This window comes from Rhipicephalus sanguineus, chromosome 5, assembly GCF_013339695.2.
Source record: "Rhipicephalus sanguineus isolate Rsan-2018 chromosome 5, BIME_Rsan_1.4, whole genome shotgun sequence".
Classification (NCBI taxonomy): Eukaryota; Metazoa; Arthropoda; class Arachnida; order Ixodida; family Ixodidae; genus Rhipicephalus; species Rhipicephalus sanguineus.
In genome coordinates this window covers 84,623,420-84,640,198 of record NC_051180.1, presented here as the reverse complement: position 1 = coordinate 84,640,198, position 16,779 = coordinate 84,623,420, and the positions used below count along the sequence as shown (strand labels likewise).

The 16,779-nt window shown below is 47.0% G+C and overlaps 1 protein-coding gene across 1 annotated transcript; it reads right to left on the bottom strand.

Annotated features, from left to right (window-relative positions):
* Positions 1 to 7,030: 7,030 nt before the first annotated feature.
* LOC119393926 (acetylcholinesterase-like) lies at positions 7,031 to 16,429 on the bottom strand. Its single transcript, XM_037661117.2, has 3 exons — positions 16,249 to 16,429; positions 8,432 to 9,901; positions 7,031 to 7,423 (listed from the first exon to the last, which is right to left on the bottom strand). Exons 1-3 carry the CDS (start codon positions 16,272 to 16,274, stop codon positions 7,282 to 7,284), a joined length of 1,638 nt encoding a protein of 545 aa, XP_037517045.1. The 5' UTR covers positions 16,275 to 16,429; the 3' UTR covers positions 7,031 to 7,281.
* Between the last annotated feature and the right edge of the window lie 350 nt (positions 16,430 to 16,779).

The following is a 16,779-nucleotide window of genomic DNA, read 5'->3' as shown; positions in this document are numbered from 1 at the left end:
TGTTTAGGAAGATGCCCTTTGAAAGACCGCTTTGAAATGCGGCAATGACCATGTATTGCATGTCAGTCTAAACCCCTTAATTTTGGCATACACGTCCACGTATGTGACTCGTTTTTACGATTTATGGGCAGTTAGGATGAAAATTATATGCACTACACAACTCAGAAAATAAAAATTGGGGGACGCTTAAGCTTCGCCTTTAAGAGTTGAACGCGATAGCGATATCCTGCCCCTAGTGCTCACTTCGAACACTACGAGTGTTTAACAGAATGCGCGCACTAAGGTGTGTACCTTATGTAATGGGTAGCATGCTTTAAACCAGAAGCAATTATGCGCGAGAAACTTTTTCGAAGTTGCGATGCACCCACTACGTGGTCCTAAGGGAATATGTGCAATAATGTGTGTGCCTTTTGTAATCGGTGGCTGTCTTTAAACCACCAAGTCGTTGTGATATTGACATGGTGTGTCGCCCGATGGCAATGTACGCTTGTACCACGCAATATTACTGCGATATTACATCTCGTACTGCGGCACCAGTATACAGGACGCGTATTTTTGGGAAGCATGAAAGTTACTTTCAGTGCAGCTCCAAGCAGAGCCGTGGCTGTGTGGTAGAACACCTGCTTGCCACGCAGACGGCCTGGGTTCGATTCTCACTCTGACCCAACATTTTTATTATTTATTTTATTTGCAGCTTTTTCGATTTTTCGGTCACGGACAAGATGATGATTTTTCGCTCACAACCAACGGCGCCGACGCCGACGGCGGAATTTCAGCGATACGAGCTCTTTAACGCTATCGCGTTAAAAATATTCTAAATGGTAACTGGTGTTAAGTCTCACATCAGTGCATCAAATCATACATAGTTCCGAGAGAGGCAGTAGTTAGTTACGATCAGGTCATGCACAGCAGATCAAATGTGCACCTGATGTCCATAGGTTTGTTTTTATTGTAAAGGGGCCCTGCGATTTCATTCCATCGTTTCTTTCTACAACATAAACACAGAGCACTCTACAGCATTTACTGCGGCTAGGCAAGCAGCAGTCACCATGAGTTTACCTTCAACGTAATATGAAAAACGGAAGTTTTGAAACGCGAAGCTAGGGGGGCAGCTTTGTCACCGCCTTGCAAAGCATGTTGAACTAGGCCGCATGACAAAGTGTATAGAGCTTGCGTCCGAGTTCCCAGCTACGCGCTTAGCGTGCAATGGTATCCCCATACAGTATTGGCTTTTTTTCTGACTCAATGTTTAAAATAAAATGTGAGTTGCGTCGTTGCAATGTAACCGACTCCTCTCATTGGTCATATTGCTATCCCAGACTGCTGGTCGGCAGCAGCACCTAGGGCGTCGGACACAACGAACGAAGAAGCGCGAACTGCGTTAGAAGGAATAAAACAAGTTTGAAATAGGAGCAGAGTCAGTTACGTTATCCCAGCCTTGCTTCAAAAGCTATGGAAACAGCGAGCTTGCTCTTCGTTACCACGTGTGTTGATGTAGTGACTAGTCACGGGTGACCTACCTGTAACAGTGGACCAACACAGCCGAAATGTGCTTATACTTTGCGGACAGTCCAGCTCAGGGGCGTAGCCGGGGGGGGGGGGGGGGAGGGGTTGGGGTGGTTCAAACCTCCCTTGCAATTTTCAGTTTTGCTTGCGTATATATACACGCGCACATACAAACGCACGCACGAACATACATAAAGTATGGTTCAACCACCCCCTCCCCCCTGAAAAAAATTTCTGGCTACCCCCCTGGTCCAGCACTTCGCTTCAGCGATGGAGGGCTCCCGAAAAACACCGGCGAATAAAACGAGGATCTCGTGCGGGTCCGCTGTCACGCCGGATGTTTGAACACACAACACGACCACTACCGGCACACCGCTCGCGCTTGCCGGATCACTGGTGTCGACTAAAATCAAGTGTTCAGCGTCGACAACCCGCTCTCCTTCTGCAAAACAGCGTGAACTGCATCTAGAACTCTGCATCTAGAAGAATGCGCCCTGCGTGGCTATACATGAAACCTACGAGCTCGTGCTTAGCAGCCGAGAAGAACAAACCACTCAATCGGGCAGGGTTGAAATTATGGTGAAGGTAACTAGCATTTCGGTTCATGCAACTAGCATTTCAAGCACCGAAATTTCCGCGGATTTACTCGGCATTTTTCATAAAAAACATATTTAACGCACAGCTAAAGTTTAACGGCAACTATCATCAGCTCAGCCAGGCGCTGGCTCGGCACGTAAGAAAAAATCAACGACACTTCGGAGCAGTCGCGTTAACAATATAAGAGGAGCATGTACATTTATATTGAACGAAGTCCACTTTTGTCTCAGTGGCGTTGGAAGAAACAACACTAAACGACACTAAGACACTAAATACGACACGCGCCCGAAAATATTGACAGGCCTGCTGGTTAAGCGTTGAAAAGGTGAAGCGTTAGCGCTTCGCGATCGCCGACAGGTCTCTTACGAGTTGTTTGTTTGTCTGTGGAGATCTCCAAGTGAAATAGGATGATCCACAGAAAAACGAACAATTCGCCTCACGTGAAGAAGAAGGCTAAAAAAATTTCAAGGGCTCAGCCTTGTTCCCTCAAAGCTTTGGTTCCAGCGATTAATTCCCGTCTTCCATCGCTAAACCGAAGGACAGTCACTTTTAGATTTAATATGGCGGCAGTCCAGCTCGCATCAATGAAAAATATACTCATGCGTTAAGACATAAAGTTACCACAAGGAAACGGGAGAGCAATCGGATGGATGGATGGATGGATGGATGGATGGATGGATGGATGGATGGATGGATGGATGGATGGATGGATGGATGGATGGATGGATGGATGGATGGATGGGCGGAAGAATGGATGGACGAACGGATGGATGGACGGATGTATGGATGGATGGATGGATGTTTGGATGGATGGTTGGATTGATAGATGGACGGATGTATGGACAGATAAATGGATGTATGGATGGATGGTTGGATGGATGGACGGACGGACGGATGGATGGATGGATGGACGGACGGACGGACGAACGGATGCAGGGCTGGGCAAAGATACTTTGAAATGGTATCGCGATACGATACAAGATACTCAGGCAAGAAGTATCTGAGATACAGATACAAGATACTGTAACACTGATTGTATCCGATACGATACATTCCAATTGCATCTTAAGATACTTCGATACATTCGATAATACATAATTAATATATGCATAATAATACATAATACATATACATTATGTATAATATGTTATATTATGTAATACATATACATTATGTATATTATGTTACATATTAGCCTGTTGTCTGCTTAATTTTCTGTGTGGTGGAGGGTACTGTCTGCGCCCCAGGTAAAAAATTGGCCGCGTATCTGCGTGCTTCGCTGCAAATGTCGTGTAAAGACGATAGAAGAGGCGCTGCGTTAGAGTCACTAGAAAAATTTCAGAGTATCGCATCTGTTTTCCGCGCGCCGCCGCCGACGCGATTGGCTTACTCGCATCACGTGACCTCTCGCCGCCATATCCCTTCCAAGCGCTTTGGGTGCAGGCGCGTTGAATGCAGAGCGCGGCCGGATATTTAGCAGTACCGCGGTCCCTAGTACTACTTCGTCGCTTTTTTAAACGCGTCATGCAGATGCCAGAGAGTAGCTCACCAGTAACCGAACGTTGCTGGTGAGCTACTCCGGGAATTTCGTATGTGTTTGCATTCCGTGTGAGAAACGTTAACGTCAAAGAGCGTCGTTGTACGTGGCTGCATAGTTGGCCGCGGAATGAATTCGCCCCACTCGAAGAACACTCCTTTCTGCAGTGAACTACACAAACTTTGCTGGAAAAGCTCTCATGCAACAGGATACTTCACCTTTTCGGTTCGCTATGTTCAGCGATATTGAAAACTACATACTACATACCTTTCTATTTGCTCGGCTGTTTATATCTCGATCTGTTGAACAGATTGTGCATGCATTTCGAGTTATAAGCGTGTCACGCACGAGAGCGAAATCGAAGATTTTCGCATGATCAATTGCCACTGCGCAAAACTGAAGCGTGGAACTCTGTTGATAAACTTGGTATAAGTCGTTATTGAGCGTATTTTATTTTTTTTTCAAGAAAGAATGTTGCTAATGCTGCATTGCGCCGAGCGTACTCTTACAATACTGTTTAGTAGGTGAGAAATGGTCACAGCAAAAAAAAAAAAAAAAGAGGCTTATCCACTCACGCATTGAGAGAATCGATTTCATGCGAGCCCTAGATCTATATACATACTGTGTTGCAGTAGCGTGTGCGTTAAAGGCCAACTCCGGCGATTTTTCGAGGTCGATGGATCTCAGTGAAATTCGCTGGGTACGTTCTTTTGCACGTTTCCGTCATTTATGCCAAATTACAAGCTTGAGACATGCGCAGATTGTTTGCAAATGAATTTTAAAGATTGTCTGCAAACGCCCTCCTGGCTTCCCACAATTATTGGCAACATTGTGTCTGCGATGTCAGTGTTGGCAAGGCGGCGGAAGTGACGCAGCCGAGGGCACCGTTAACTTCGGCGCTTAGGCCGCTACAGCGAGCGTCTGCTGTGCACAAGGCGACAGACAGAGTGGGTTTGGCCGGCGCTTCGCTGGTCGTCCCGGCTGTCACAGTTTTCATACTCCGCGCCAGCGTGACCGGCATGCCTTGCACGACTTCCGGTTCGTTCGTAACAACGTCTACGTCATACGTAGACTGTACACTCGGTTGGGTTTCGGTTTCGATGTTGCGCTTTTTTGCTTATTTAAAATTATTCTCCAGTTTGCGGAGTATTTCTGCTATCGGGCCCGTAACAGGAGCGTCTCAGGAACATAAAAGCACCATTACTTTGACATGGCCAAAAAATCGCCGGAGTTGGCCTTAGTATTTCTGATCAAAATAACATAAAGCACTGCGCCGAGGAAGTTTTAACAAGAGTGCATTACGAAAACACAAGTTGAAAAAGCAGTGCAGAAACCGAACCCCAGCCGTTCGCGCTCTGGCAACGCCCCCCCCCCCCCAAAAAAAAAAAAAACTTTGTCGGAATACAGCAAAATATTTGCAAATGCACTGCAACGTTGGGAATATTAAGGAGACAAAAAATAGGAAATGAAACAACTGAGTGGTGACGTCAATCATTTTTGATGGCCTATTTTCTACGTATCTGTTAGGAAATGACAACATATTCGCAAAATAAGATGTACCTTACCTACCGCACGCAGATTCACCCATGCGTTCGGCTGCCGGCGTTCCGAACCGAGACAAATACTTCACGCACAACTTCCACTTACCGTACACACACCACTGTTATTGCAGATAACACCCAGCTGAACAGCAAGCATGGTGCACAAGTAAGGTATGCGTCAGCGATCAGTCGAAGGACGCAATGCTGAATGTTCTCGATGTTCGATAATGTTCTCGAATGCGCTATGAAGTGAACCTGAATACCGACTACAAAGCTAGCGCGAACAGTCAACATTCACCAAGTGTCGAAGTAAATGGCATCTCGCACGGTCATTACGCTAATGCAACCATGTCTACAGCTCCGGACCTTGCGAACACACCCGGCCGTGAAACGAAAAGAGACCGATGAAGCCACGAAGAGAGTTCGCAAGCACATGGCAACATTCGCCGCACGTTTCATTAGCTACACCGCTTACCGCGCAGTCGATTCATGACTGTCGATGACTCGAAAACACTTCTGATATCCTTTTGAAGAAACACACACACACACATATTGCAGTTACGCCGAGCGTAACAAGGCATCGAGGCGAAAAGATCGGTCACTTCTCAACACACGCTACCAACGCATCGGGCGGTCCGGAAGGGAAATGGCCGCCGCCGCTCAATGTTGCCCGCGTGCAGCCTACCTTTGCGGTACTCTGAAATTTTCCAGTGACTCTAGCTGCGTGAGATATGAACGCCATCTGGCAATACGTCGGGAAACGTGAATGCTGTGTTGCGGGCTGGTAGTCCCGGCGCAGCAGCAGGCAAGACCGGCGGTGACCAACGCGACCGGCGGGGACGCCAGCCAGCCTGAACACGTGGTTTGGCGCGAAGCGCCGAAGCAGAAGAAACGTCCGCACTCAACGAGTACTCTCCACACACTCTTTTATATTCACGTCGCCTGGGTAAAGCAGGAATGCCAGAGCGGCGCCCCATGGCACTCGTACATTGCAATACTGAACTGAAACCGAAACACAACAATGAGCTCGCGCAGAGGGCACGGTGGAAGCCAAGTTTCGGCGCAGTCACATTTTCAGCGCAGCTTAAGAAACTAGGGTCTCTAGAATTACGTATCTATGTATTTTCTATTAAAGGAACACACCACCTAATACTTATCTAGTGATGTTGCGCCTCAGATATGCGTAATGTTTGCTTTTTGATCAACCATGTAGCCAAGTATGAACCTAGTGAGCCGTTCACGATGGCTAGCCCTTGTGCAAGGGGTTCAACTTTGGCCGAGTGGCTGAATCGAGGGACGTGCCGACAAACAGAAAGACAGACCAAAATTTCTGCGTTTAAGTTCCCCAAGAAAGACTGTCGTCTTTAAAATGCTTGGTGCGTTCGTGATACAGGTGGGAGGGTCCCGATTCTACAAAACCTCAGCGCCGCGCCCTCCGGTAGCTACGCGGTCTGCTAGTCCTCGCGCAGCTATGTGTGCCGACTCATTGAGATTTGGTGGGGCTCCCTCGATCTGTCCCATGTGAGCTGGGAACCAGACGAGTCTGTGTGGCTCGATGTTCTTGTCCCGTAGGATCGGCAAGGCCGGTTCCGAGGTGGTGCCTTTACCAAATGCTCTGATCACCGATATCAAGTCGCTGCAAATCATGGACTTCCTGTTGCCGAGCAAGGCCAACGAAATTAAGTGGAATGTCATCGAAACGCAAATAAGTAAATACACCTGTGTTGTGTGGCTGGTATCCACTGCCCCAGAGACTCACCAAAGAAGCCTGCTGATGCGTGGTCTAGCAGCGAAGGTTCAAGCACAAAGGGGGACCACTGAATATTTGAAATATTGAGGTATGTTTATTTGTTCACACTTAAAGAATGAAAACCGCCACGCAAGTCTTGCTATCACTAGATTCACTTACGCTTGGTCGTGTACCTGTGATTATAAAATGCAGAAACGCACGACTCGTAGATAATGCCTGTGTAAAACTCGCAGTAAAACAAGGTACCCTTAAGTACCTACGTCTACCATACATGGGCTGAATACTTCCTGTTTCCGCCACGACATATTACATTCCGTCTGCCGCAATGTAGCCTACGTATTCGTAGGTTTTCAGGGCGGTTGTTTCCACATGTCGCATGCAGCTGCGGCGAAACCTTGGGCAACGGTGTAATTTCCTGCTTGAAGCCACGTAAAATCCGGATGTTCGGTTGTGAACTTGGGCAATTCCTCACCGTCGGGTAAAGTAGGCTTTCTATGAAAAGGAGACAAAATAAGTACAGGATATTACAGTCACCGGGTGAATATCTTGTTATTAGAAACAGGTATACACAGCTACCTCCGAGCTTCCCCACTTTCCCGTTTTTTTTAACTCGAGTTTTAGTTGATGACCTTGAAATATTGCTCAGTACAAGCAGGCAAACGGGGAACACACAACGGTGGCGTTTCTGAATGAACATGTCGGACGGGAAAGTGCGCTACTCCACTATTTGAGACACTTGAGAATCTAGGGACACCAACTTGTTTTTAAAGGCAAAAGCCTTAGATGCCTCATCAAACGCGAAAATTGAACGGCGTGCCGTGTCAGGGTCCCCCGTCGGCGGCGTCAACACGAGCGATGCAAGAAATCATCATCAAGAGATGACGTCACCATAAGACGTCATAAGGACGTCACAGATCGCCCAACGTTGTGAAGGCATCATGACGTCACTGTGACGTTACATAACATGACGTCACATGGCGACGTCATCACATGACAGCATTGCTTGGTCAAAGGTGGGCCGATCCCGGAGGCAGTGCAAAATAAGGTGAGGTGCAGAAAGCTTACAATGCCTCCGATCATGGAGGCATTGCAGAACCACGTTAGCTGCAGAAAGCTCCCGGAGGGGGGCGCGGGAGGTCTATACATCGGCTTAGAATAAAAAGAAGATGGCTTTCGCCTTCGAGTCTACTGAGACGGATGCATAAGGGAGCCTGTGAGATTTTATACTTCTAAACCTTCCCAGCCTTACAATATACTAAACAGAGATGACAGGCGAAAATCGTGAAACGTAGTTACACTATACACGACAGTCGCTTTTTATTTGCCGGCATCGACAACACTGGCGACATTTGCAAGTGGCCATCGGTAATCTGCCCTATGACTTAATTTTGCGTTTCTTCACGGGGTTCTTGTTAATACACAGTCAGTTCTAATGCGGACTTCTTTCCGATATCGTTATTCCGTATAGAAAGCCAGAAAAAGTGGAAATCACAAACTTACCCTGATCGAGCGAATGACGCCAGTATTGCCATAGCGTGTGCACTGAATTCCCTGTCCTTGTCAGTGTAGTTCGCAAGGTTCAAGAAAGGAATGCCAAACACGAACTGCACTTCTTCCAGATGCGTAGCGCCAAACCACTTAGGGAGCCGCGTTTTTTCCGAGCGGTGCCCAAAAACCATAGCGTATACGTTGTTGCCCTTGGCAGAATACTCTTCTGCGAAGACTCTTGAGGGGCAGTAGAACAGCCGGTTGCCCAGAATGTCTGCAATCGTGTTTCTGAGTTCATCGTTGTTTTCAAAGTGAAGGTTGTCAATGTAGTTCATGGCAGCGGAAGCGTGTCGATTCCTAACAAAGAGGCGTAAAAGAATTTTAAGAGAATCTTTCAGGTTTGTCAACTCATAAGAACTCAAATCGTCATTAAGCACCCCTTTGTCAGGATGAAAGTGGAAAACGAAAGCTCCCTCGTTAGCCGTGACACTGACCATCGCGTCGTAGTTCTCGAAGTATCTTTCCTTCATGGAAAACGAAGGTCGGCACGGTATGAACTCGTTCTCGTACGTCGGTCGCAAAACCTCCGATTGAGCAGCGCAGAGGTCTTGCGCCGGACGGCCTCGAAGGCAATCCAGCAGTTCACCAGGATCGGTTGCCCCTTCGTACGAGCCGCAGCCGACGGCCTCCGAGATAATGTTCACGCCAGCGATGGTCTCGGACACGGTGTACATGCAGACGTCGTTGCTCATCGACCCGCTCATCAGGAATACCCTGTGGAAAAGACCGCTACTGTGTGGTGACAAAATGTGGCCGTGAATCGACATGGCGCCCGAGCTTTCGCCGAAAACAGTGACGCTACCGGGGTCCCCTCCGAATGCCCGTATGTTTCGCTGCACCCACTGCAGGGCAGCCCGTTGGTCCCACAAAGCCAAGTTACCGGGAATCGTTGTGTGATTCAGGTCCAGAAAGCCCAGCAGAGACAGGCGAAAGTTGCACGAGACGACCACGACTTCATTGAGTGCTGCCAAGGCGGAGCCGTTATACCTTGCTTCGTAAGCCGAACCGACTTGAAACATGCCACCGTGGAACCAGACTAAGACGGGAGACCCCTGCGATGTCGAAGCCAACGGTGTCCAGACGTTCAGGTAGAGACAGTCCTCGGAGAGCGCCGTTGGTATGTCGAAAATCCCTGGATAAGGAGGCTGCGCGCAGGACTCCCGGGCTTGCCTTGCGTCGTACACTCCCTGCCATGGCTCAGCAGCCTGCGGTTTTTTGAACCGCAGATTTCCTACTGGTGGTTTAGCGTATGGAATGCCCAAAAACACTTGGATCTCCTTATCGAGTACTCTCGTGGTTCGGCCTTGAAGGGCGCCCTCGTTCGTGGAGACGGTAACACAGCTCGCACAGCTGGCCAGCGAGAGAAGGAGTGGCAGCACTGCCAACTCCATTGCGGCGTGCGGGTTCTTGACAGAGCGTTTCCTGTGAACATGAAGCAAATAGTAAATGTAGTCCCCTACGAGGGCGATACGCGGAGGGCTAACACAAAGTGTGCAAATTTTGGTATTACTGGTTGTGATTAATGGGCACACAGGCTACAATGGTTGCCAACATGTGCTGCTTGAGCGTTCTGCAGACGCGAAATTTTCCGCATTATGTATCGTTTTGTTCTGCAACATGGTATAGTTTCGTACTGGTATAATATAGATAGTAGTTTGGTGTCCCTACAACCCAACTATACTCGCAAACGTTGCACTAATATACAGCAGACGAAGCACGATGTTGGGCGCAGGCGGATCTAAACTCCCATACCATGTCGGCAATCGTCCCGTCCACTGAAAAGCACGGGTGTAGTTAATCGTCACATACTCATACCTCAAGCTTTCGTCCTCAACAAATGAAAAGGCTGCGTGATAAATAATACGCGCTGAATAATCTTTCTCCAATAAAAGGCAACCTTCAGAAGGCTTCAAGCGCGGCGAGATTAGAAAGCGCACTCCTGACCCGTTTATTGAGACTGCTCGCTGAAATTATGCCAATGCTCACGTAATGTTTGTTGCGAAAAGCAAACAGATCCCGCTCGGCATTATATTTTGAAAGACTACAAACCAAATCGTGAGAACGCAGGTATCCAGCTTATGTCGCAGGGTCAAAAGACATGCTTAGGACGAAGCATTTCCCACCTTACATAGGCTCACGCACCTCGTCGATTCCACAGGAGTTGTACTACTTTCCTTCCACATACAGGCACAAGCTGAGGGCGAGCATCATACTGTATATATAGCTGTAGTGTGTAGAGTGTAGTTTCATACTGTACTGGCGTTCAGAACAGCTCTGCCAGGTGGTGTCACATAAAGCGCAAGGCACAAGTGTGTTTTACAGTTTCAGCCATGTGCCCTAGATCAAACAATGCAAAGCACACAAATAAAATATTCTTGGGAATTATTTGTCGCTATTTTTTTCCGAGCGTATACGTCGCTATGTTTGCGCAATCGCCTTTTGAACCGCTCTGCTCCGCCAGCAACAACACAACCAGATGCTCGCTGCAATTTTCAGTCAACTGCTGGTTTGGATAATTGAAACTGGATTGCAGCCGTTGCTCTGTGGCATATGTAATAGCGCGTCCAGTGTTCCACACTGGTAAAACAAAGCACCCTTCGTAAAAAAAAAAACATCAGATGCTTCCAGAATGACGTCAATGTTTTGTAGATACCTACTTGATGCGACTATAGTTATGGTATTTTACGATGGTATAACGAAGTAAGCCATAAAAAAAACGTCACAGTTTCGACCCAAGAGCGAAGCAATGAATGCGATAGCAAGCAATTGGAATGTCACAGGAGGAACGGCTAGCAGGTGGAAACTTCCTGCGCACTGTTCAAGCAAAAAGTACGCAGGAAAAGAAAACACACAAGCAGAGTGCGAACTAACAGCTGCCACAGCTCGACACTTGCAGCGCGCTGCTGAAACACAAAGAAGGACACATTTAAAGAACGCACAGGTATGCATAGGACGAGCGCGAACTGTCACAGTTGTTACTTCAACTAGCCCCTATTTTGGCTCTTCTAGCTAGTAGCTCACTCCTTTCGCAAACGCGGCCGCTTCAGCGAGCAAAGTGACCTTCGTCCGGTCTATAGTTTCAACGCAAACTTTGCGGTGAAAGCACAAGACGTACAAAACTCCCCCTCAAGAGATAATCGCGCAAGCACAGTCGAGCACACCCTGCATATCAATGTATACAAGTGGAGGCGCGCATCTCAACTCCGGCGAAATGCGAAATTGGGGACCCAAGAAATTTGCAAGCCGCCAGGATGCATGCGCAGAACGCAAGCTGCTCTCGGACTATTGCGCTCTCGTTGTGGCAAGAGCCTGCAGCACCTTCCTTTGGGCGGCGATCAAAACCGGAGTGCGCGCGACCTCAAGAGAAGAAAATGAAGACGGCTCTTGGCAGTAGCACGTGAAGCCACGGCTCGCGTTCTCTGCGGGCGTCGATTCTGGTCACTAAAGTACGTCATTTGGGTCTAGTTGGTACATGCATATTCCAGAGGCTAAAATTGCAGAGCCCAAACGCACTTCTTTATCCTTCTTACTTTACTTTGTTCCTGCATCCATTTGAGTATGATTTCATGTCTCCGCGTATATAATGCACTATCATCTTTGTTACACGCTTTGGTTTAGAGCTATTGTTTTGTGCGCATGTGCGTTAAGGTTGCCTTGGGCATACATATGATGCATTGGTGTATGAAAGAATAAATCAAATATTAGTCACGCTTGTGTCGTACGTTTCTTTTCTCCGTGGGTGTATTGTGCGTTTGCGCTGTAACTTTAGCCTCAAGATTCTGGTCACGGTGAAAGATATATGCAGTGATTCTGGTTCAGCCATCTCGTTTCTTCCCTCCTGATCGTATACAAGAGCAAAAGCGTTCCCACTAGCTCGCGCCACCACGAGCCACGGGACGCTCTTTTTTTTTTCTTGGCCGACTGCCCACGAGTGGCGCGGTGCCGTAACCCCAAAATGGAAAACTAGCGTGGGTCGCCAGCAATACGACGCAAACGCAGCGCGGGCAATGATGCAGCATGGGCCGAGTCTCGCATAATTTTAATTTCGCCACATCTCATTTTCACCACACCACATTTATCTCATTCTGGTCATGATGTATTCTGCCGTGTACGTAAAATGTGTATATCACCAGCTGTGAAAACGTTTTTTTTTTTTAAGCTGCACACATCCACTTTACCTGTAAAGACATGGCTTCATGAAAAAGGGATATACGTGCCCTGGTCTGTAAATTGCAGGCTATGCAACGAGCCTGAAACAATCGAGCATTGTTTTATTCATTGTCGTGATGCATTTCATTTCTGGGACATTCTTAAGAGAACCCTCAGAAAAGAATTTCCAATTACATCGCATGGTGTGAGGTTCCTGCCGTTCAAAAAGAGCATCAACAATAATGCACCATATGATTTAATCATGCTGTTAGGTCTATATTCGCTATGGAGAAGCCGCATGATTGACAGACATGCTGAGCCACGTCGCTCGACACGGTCTGTCTTTCGGGAAGAAGCAGCTAACGTGCGTAGTGTTGCTGAGACTTTTGACCCGGTTCCGGCGTGGCTTGGCCTTGTGGACGTTTGTGTCTGTTTACCGGACTTTTGAAGATTCCTTGGACTACGTGAAATTATGTGTGTTTTGTGCATATGTGCATGTGAGTGTAATTCTAAAGCGATGAATTATGTTGTAATAGATGGCGACATTTGATGACATTATTACCATGCATTAAAGAGAAAAAAAATGAGGCATGGCGTTATTGTATAAGGCAGCGCGCTGCGGAGCGAGGAATCGCAGATTCAAATCCCCGGTCAAGCGCTTCGGAATTTTTTTTATTCTCAATTAGTTTTTTTTTTTTTGCGTTTATTCATATATACATATATATACATATATGGGACATGAAGGCGACGGTGACGACAAGTTCCGCAGAAAGTGTCCATAACTGAAAAAAATGCCAGGCCAGCGCGGAAAGCGCAGCACAGTCACAGCGAAAGCTGGAAGAGCGGCATTTGTAAAGCCCGTTGTAAGCTCTCTTGGTTACTAATACAAGTACCCTTGCAAGGTACCCACTGCGCTATAAATCACAATTTTTGTGAAGTCGGGAAGCGCCGACTACGCCACTATTCGTCATTTTGCGGAGAAGTGAGGTACCCACTACACATCTGTAAGGCATTATATGCACTTTGTTGATGCGGCGGCTGATGAAGATGAAAAATTGTGGCTGAGCCCTTTGTAATGGCTTGGAAGCTTTAAGCGACCCACTACTTGCGTAACTCGCATTGTGTGACGTCCGCTGGTTATTTCACTTTCCTACTTCGCTACATAACATATCTTAACAAAATACGCTGCAGGTTTGCTCATAATGTTCAAAACTGGATAGCGAGAAATCGAACAGGACTAAAAAGGAACACAGATGCACAGGACAAGCACTAAATGTGGCAAATTGGAACAATGTACTGCACTCACGGATTCAAACGCGACATCAGTTTTTTTTTACTATAACGACTGGTATGCGCAATTGCTCGAGATAACCGCTTCATGTCGCGACGAATCTGGTCACTAAAGATAATGTTGGCTCTGATGTACGAATTCGAGTCGAAATTACGCCGATATGACCCGAACTGAAGACGGTGGAAACGTATGTACGTTACATAGCCCTAAATTGTCCTGTTTCGATTCGGGAGTACTGTACGTACCGATAGTTTTCTCAGTGTCGCATAAACTGGCTGCGCTATGCCCACGCATTTCGGGACCACCTAAAAAACCGACGTGCGCAAAAAGCACGTTAGGTCCTACGTTACATGCGCCGTAGGCGTCGTGTACGAAATCCCACTCACTTGTGGCTTATATCGGACAGACTGGTCGTCGCGTCAGCGATCACGCACGGGAACACACGCGATCTGTTAAAAATGACTGAATTACCTATGCCATTTACCTAGCCACATTCGCCGTCATGGATACTGGCGGCGCTGACTGACGCTCCGAGGATTAATGTACATATACCCTATAAAGTGGACGGGGGGATGGCCGCCGCGGTAGCTCAGTTGGTAGAGCATCGGACGCGTTATTCGAAGGTCGCAGGTTCGGTCCCTGCCCGCGGCAAGTTACCTTTTCGTCCACTTTTCTTTCTTCACATTTACCTTACATTTACTACTAATAACATCCCCTATACTTTACTTGGCATTATTGTCTGTTAGTGCTCATTAATATTGTGTATAACAAAGAAAAACGAGCCCTTAAAATTAACACTTCTTTCCTTGAGAGAGAGAGATCTGTTAAAAATGACTTGACTTTCCATTTACCTATACCTGTGAGCCAGTGCTGACTAGCATTCGAATTCTGGGAAGAAGTGGGAATACGCTGGCGAGAGAACTAATGGAGGCTTATCATATTAAAATGAAAGAGAGTATCAGTGACACTTCTGTTGTGCTGTGTATTAAAGAAAAAATGTTCTTAGAAACGTGGTTATGATTCGGTATGTCTTGCTCTTCCGATGCTGATTAGCGTTGTTGACTGTTATGTGCATTGCGCCAGCGCGCGCCACTCGGCTGTGTATGTATCTAGGGGCACTTTTTCTGAATAAAGTGTAATTGCGAGTAGCACCACACCTGTCTTCTGCATCTGTGTTCCTTCCAAGTCCGGTTCAATTACGCGCTATCCAATTTTAAAGATTATATACCATATGTTAACGTGAGAAAGAGAGAGACGGAAATAACTTTACTGAGGCCCTGAGGAAATTAATCATGGCGGCCTTATGGGCTTCCTCGGCAATTAATACAAATACACTTGCGAGGTACCCACTACGCTACAAATCATTATAACTTGTGTGAAGTAGGGAAGCAGCCACAATGCCCTTCTTTGTCATTCTGCGGAGAACCGTGGTACCCGCTGCACATCTGTAAGGCATTATGTGAATTTTGTTGGTGTTGTGCCTGACGATGATGAAGAATTATGGCTGAGCTATTTGTAATGAGTTGGAAGCATTCAGCGACCCACTCGTTGCGCAATTTGGCATTGTGTGACGCCTGGTTGTTATTTGCTTTTCTACCACGCTATATTACATATGTTAATGTGGTACCTTCCCGACATGAAGCCTGTATAGGGTCTTTTTGCAACGGAGTTTTAAGCACCGGCATAGCTCTGTGGTAGATTACTGGGCTCCCACGCATAGGGCCCTGGTTCGAGCCCCCGTTTCTTCCTGGATATTCTTCCTTATTCCGTTCTTTCTTTATTTCGCGCGATAGCGGCTACGGACACCGGCGGCGGCGGCGGCGGACAAATACTGCGCCAAAAACGCCTGTTGTTGTGATCTCATAACATCTTTCGCTGTGAAATATTTCACGCTTGCAGGGAAGGTTAGTGTGTTTGTCGGTCATCAACAATGACGGTTATTGTTTAACCTGTGAAGACTTGACAGTAAAAGCGAATTTCGAATTTTACGTACGTTAGTTTGATCCTTTTACGGACGTTGATAAGGCAGAAAGGCGTAGCTTAATTTGAATAATTCTCTCTGCCCTCGCACACATAAAGTGACCAGCCGGTCAAAGTCCTGTCGCATGCAACTCTGCTTTACCCGTCCATTGCTCCTCGTGTGCTTTACACAAATGCGCTAAAACCGCGCCCACCGAAACTTCACTGGACCTGCTAGATGTTCAGCCCAAGAGGACAGATTAAACAATACACGAAGGTTAACGGCAGCCATCGCCAAATATTGTGAACCAACAAGTGCTGAGTACTCCGGAGCAATCGCGTTCATGCTGAGACAGGGAGATGTACTTACACTGAACGAAGTCGCTTGTTTTGCATCTGAGAACAAGTATGAGGCACAAACACAGCACATGCTGTTCAACCTAGACAGAGTTGGCGGCCAAATAGCGCTTCAAGATACCTGCCAGCTGCATGCACGGAGGGCAGCTAAAAACATTTGCGCAACCTACTTCACTCATCGCTTGGCTCCCGCAAATGCTTTCCTGCACTCCAAATCTGAAAAGATAGGCTGCTAACCTTGGAACAACGCATGCTACGCAGCCGACTGCTTGTCACCCGGAAGCCCTGAGCACGGCCGTGCCAAGAACGTGCGTATGCAAATTACAGCGAATCGGATACAGTGCGGCCCTCTGGAGACGGCTTTTATAAATGCTGTCACTCCTGTCTGAAGCGGTGCTTGAAGGGGTTGTCCTCAATTCCTCGGCCCTATATATATATATATATATATATATATATATATATATATATATATATATATATATATATATATATATATATATATATATATATATATATATATATATATAATTGAAAAGAAAGTTCT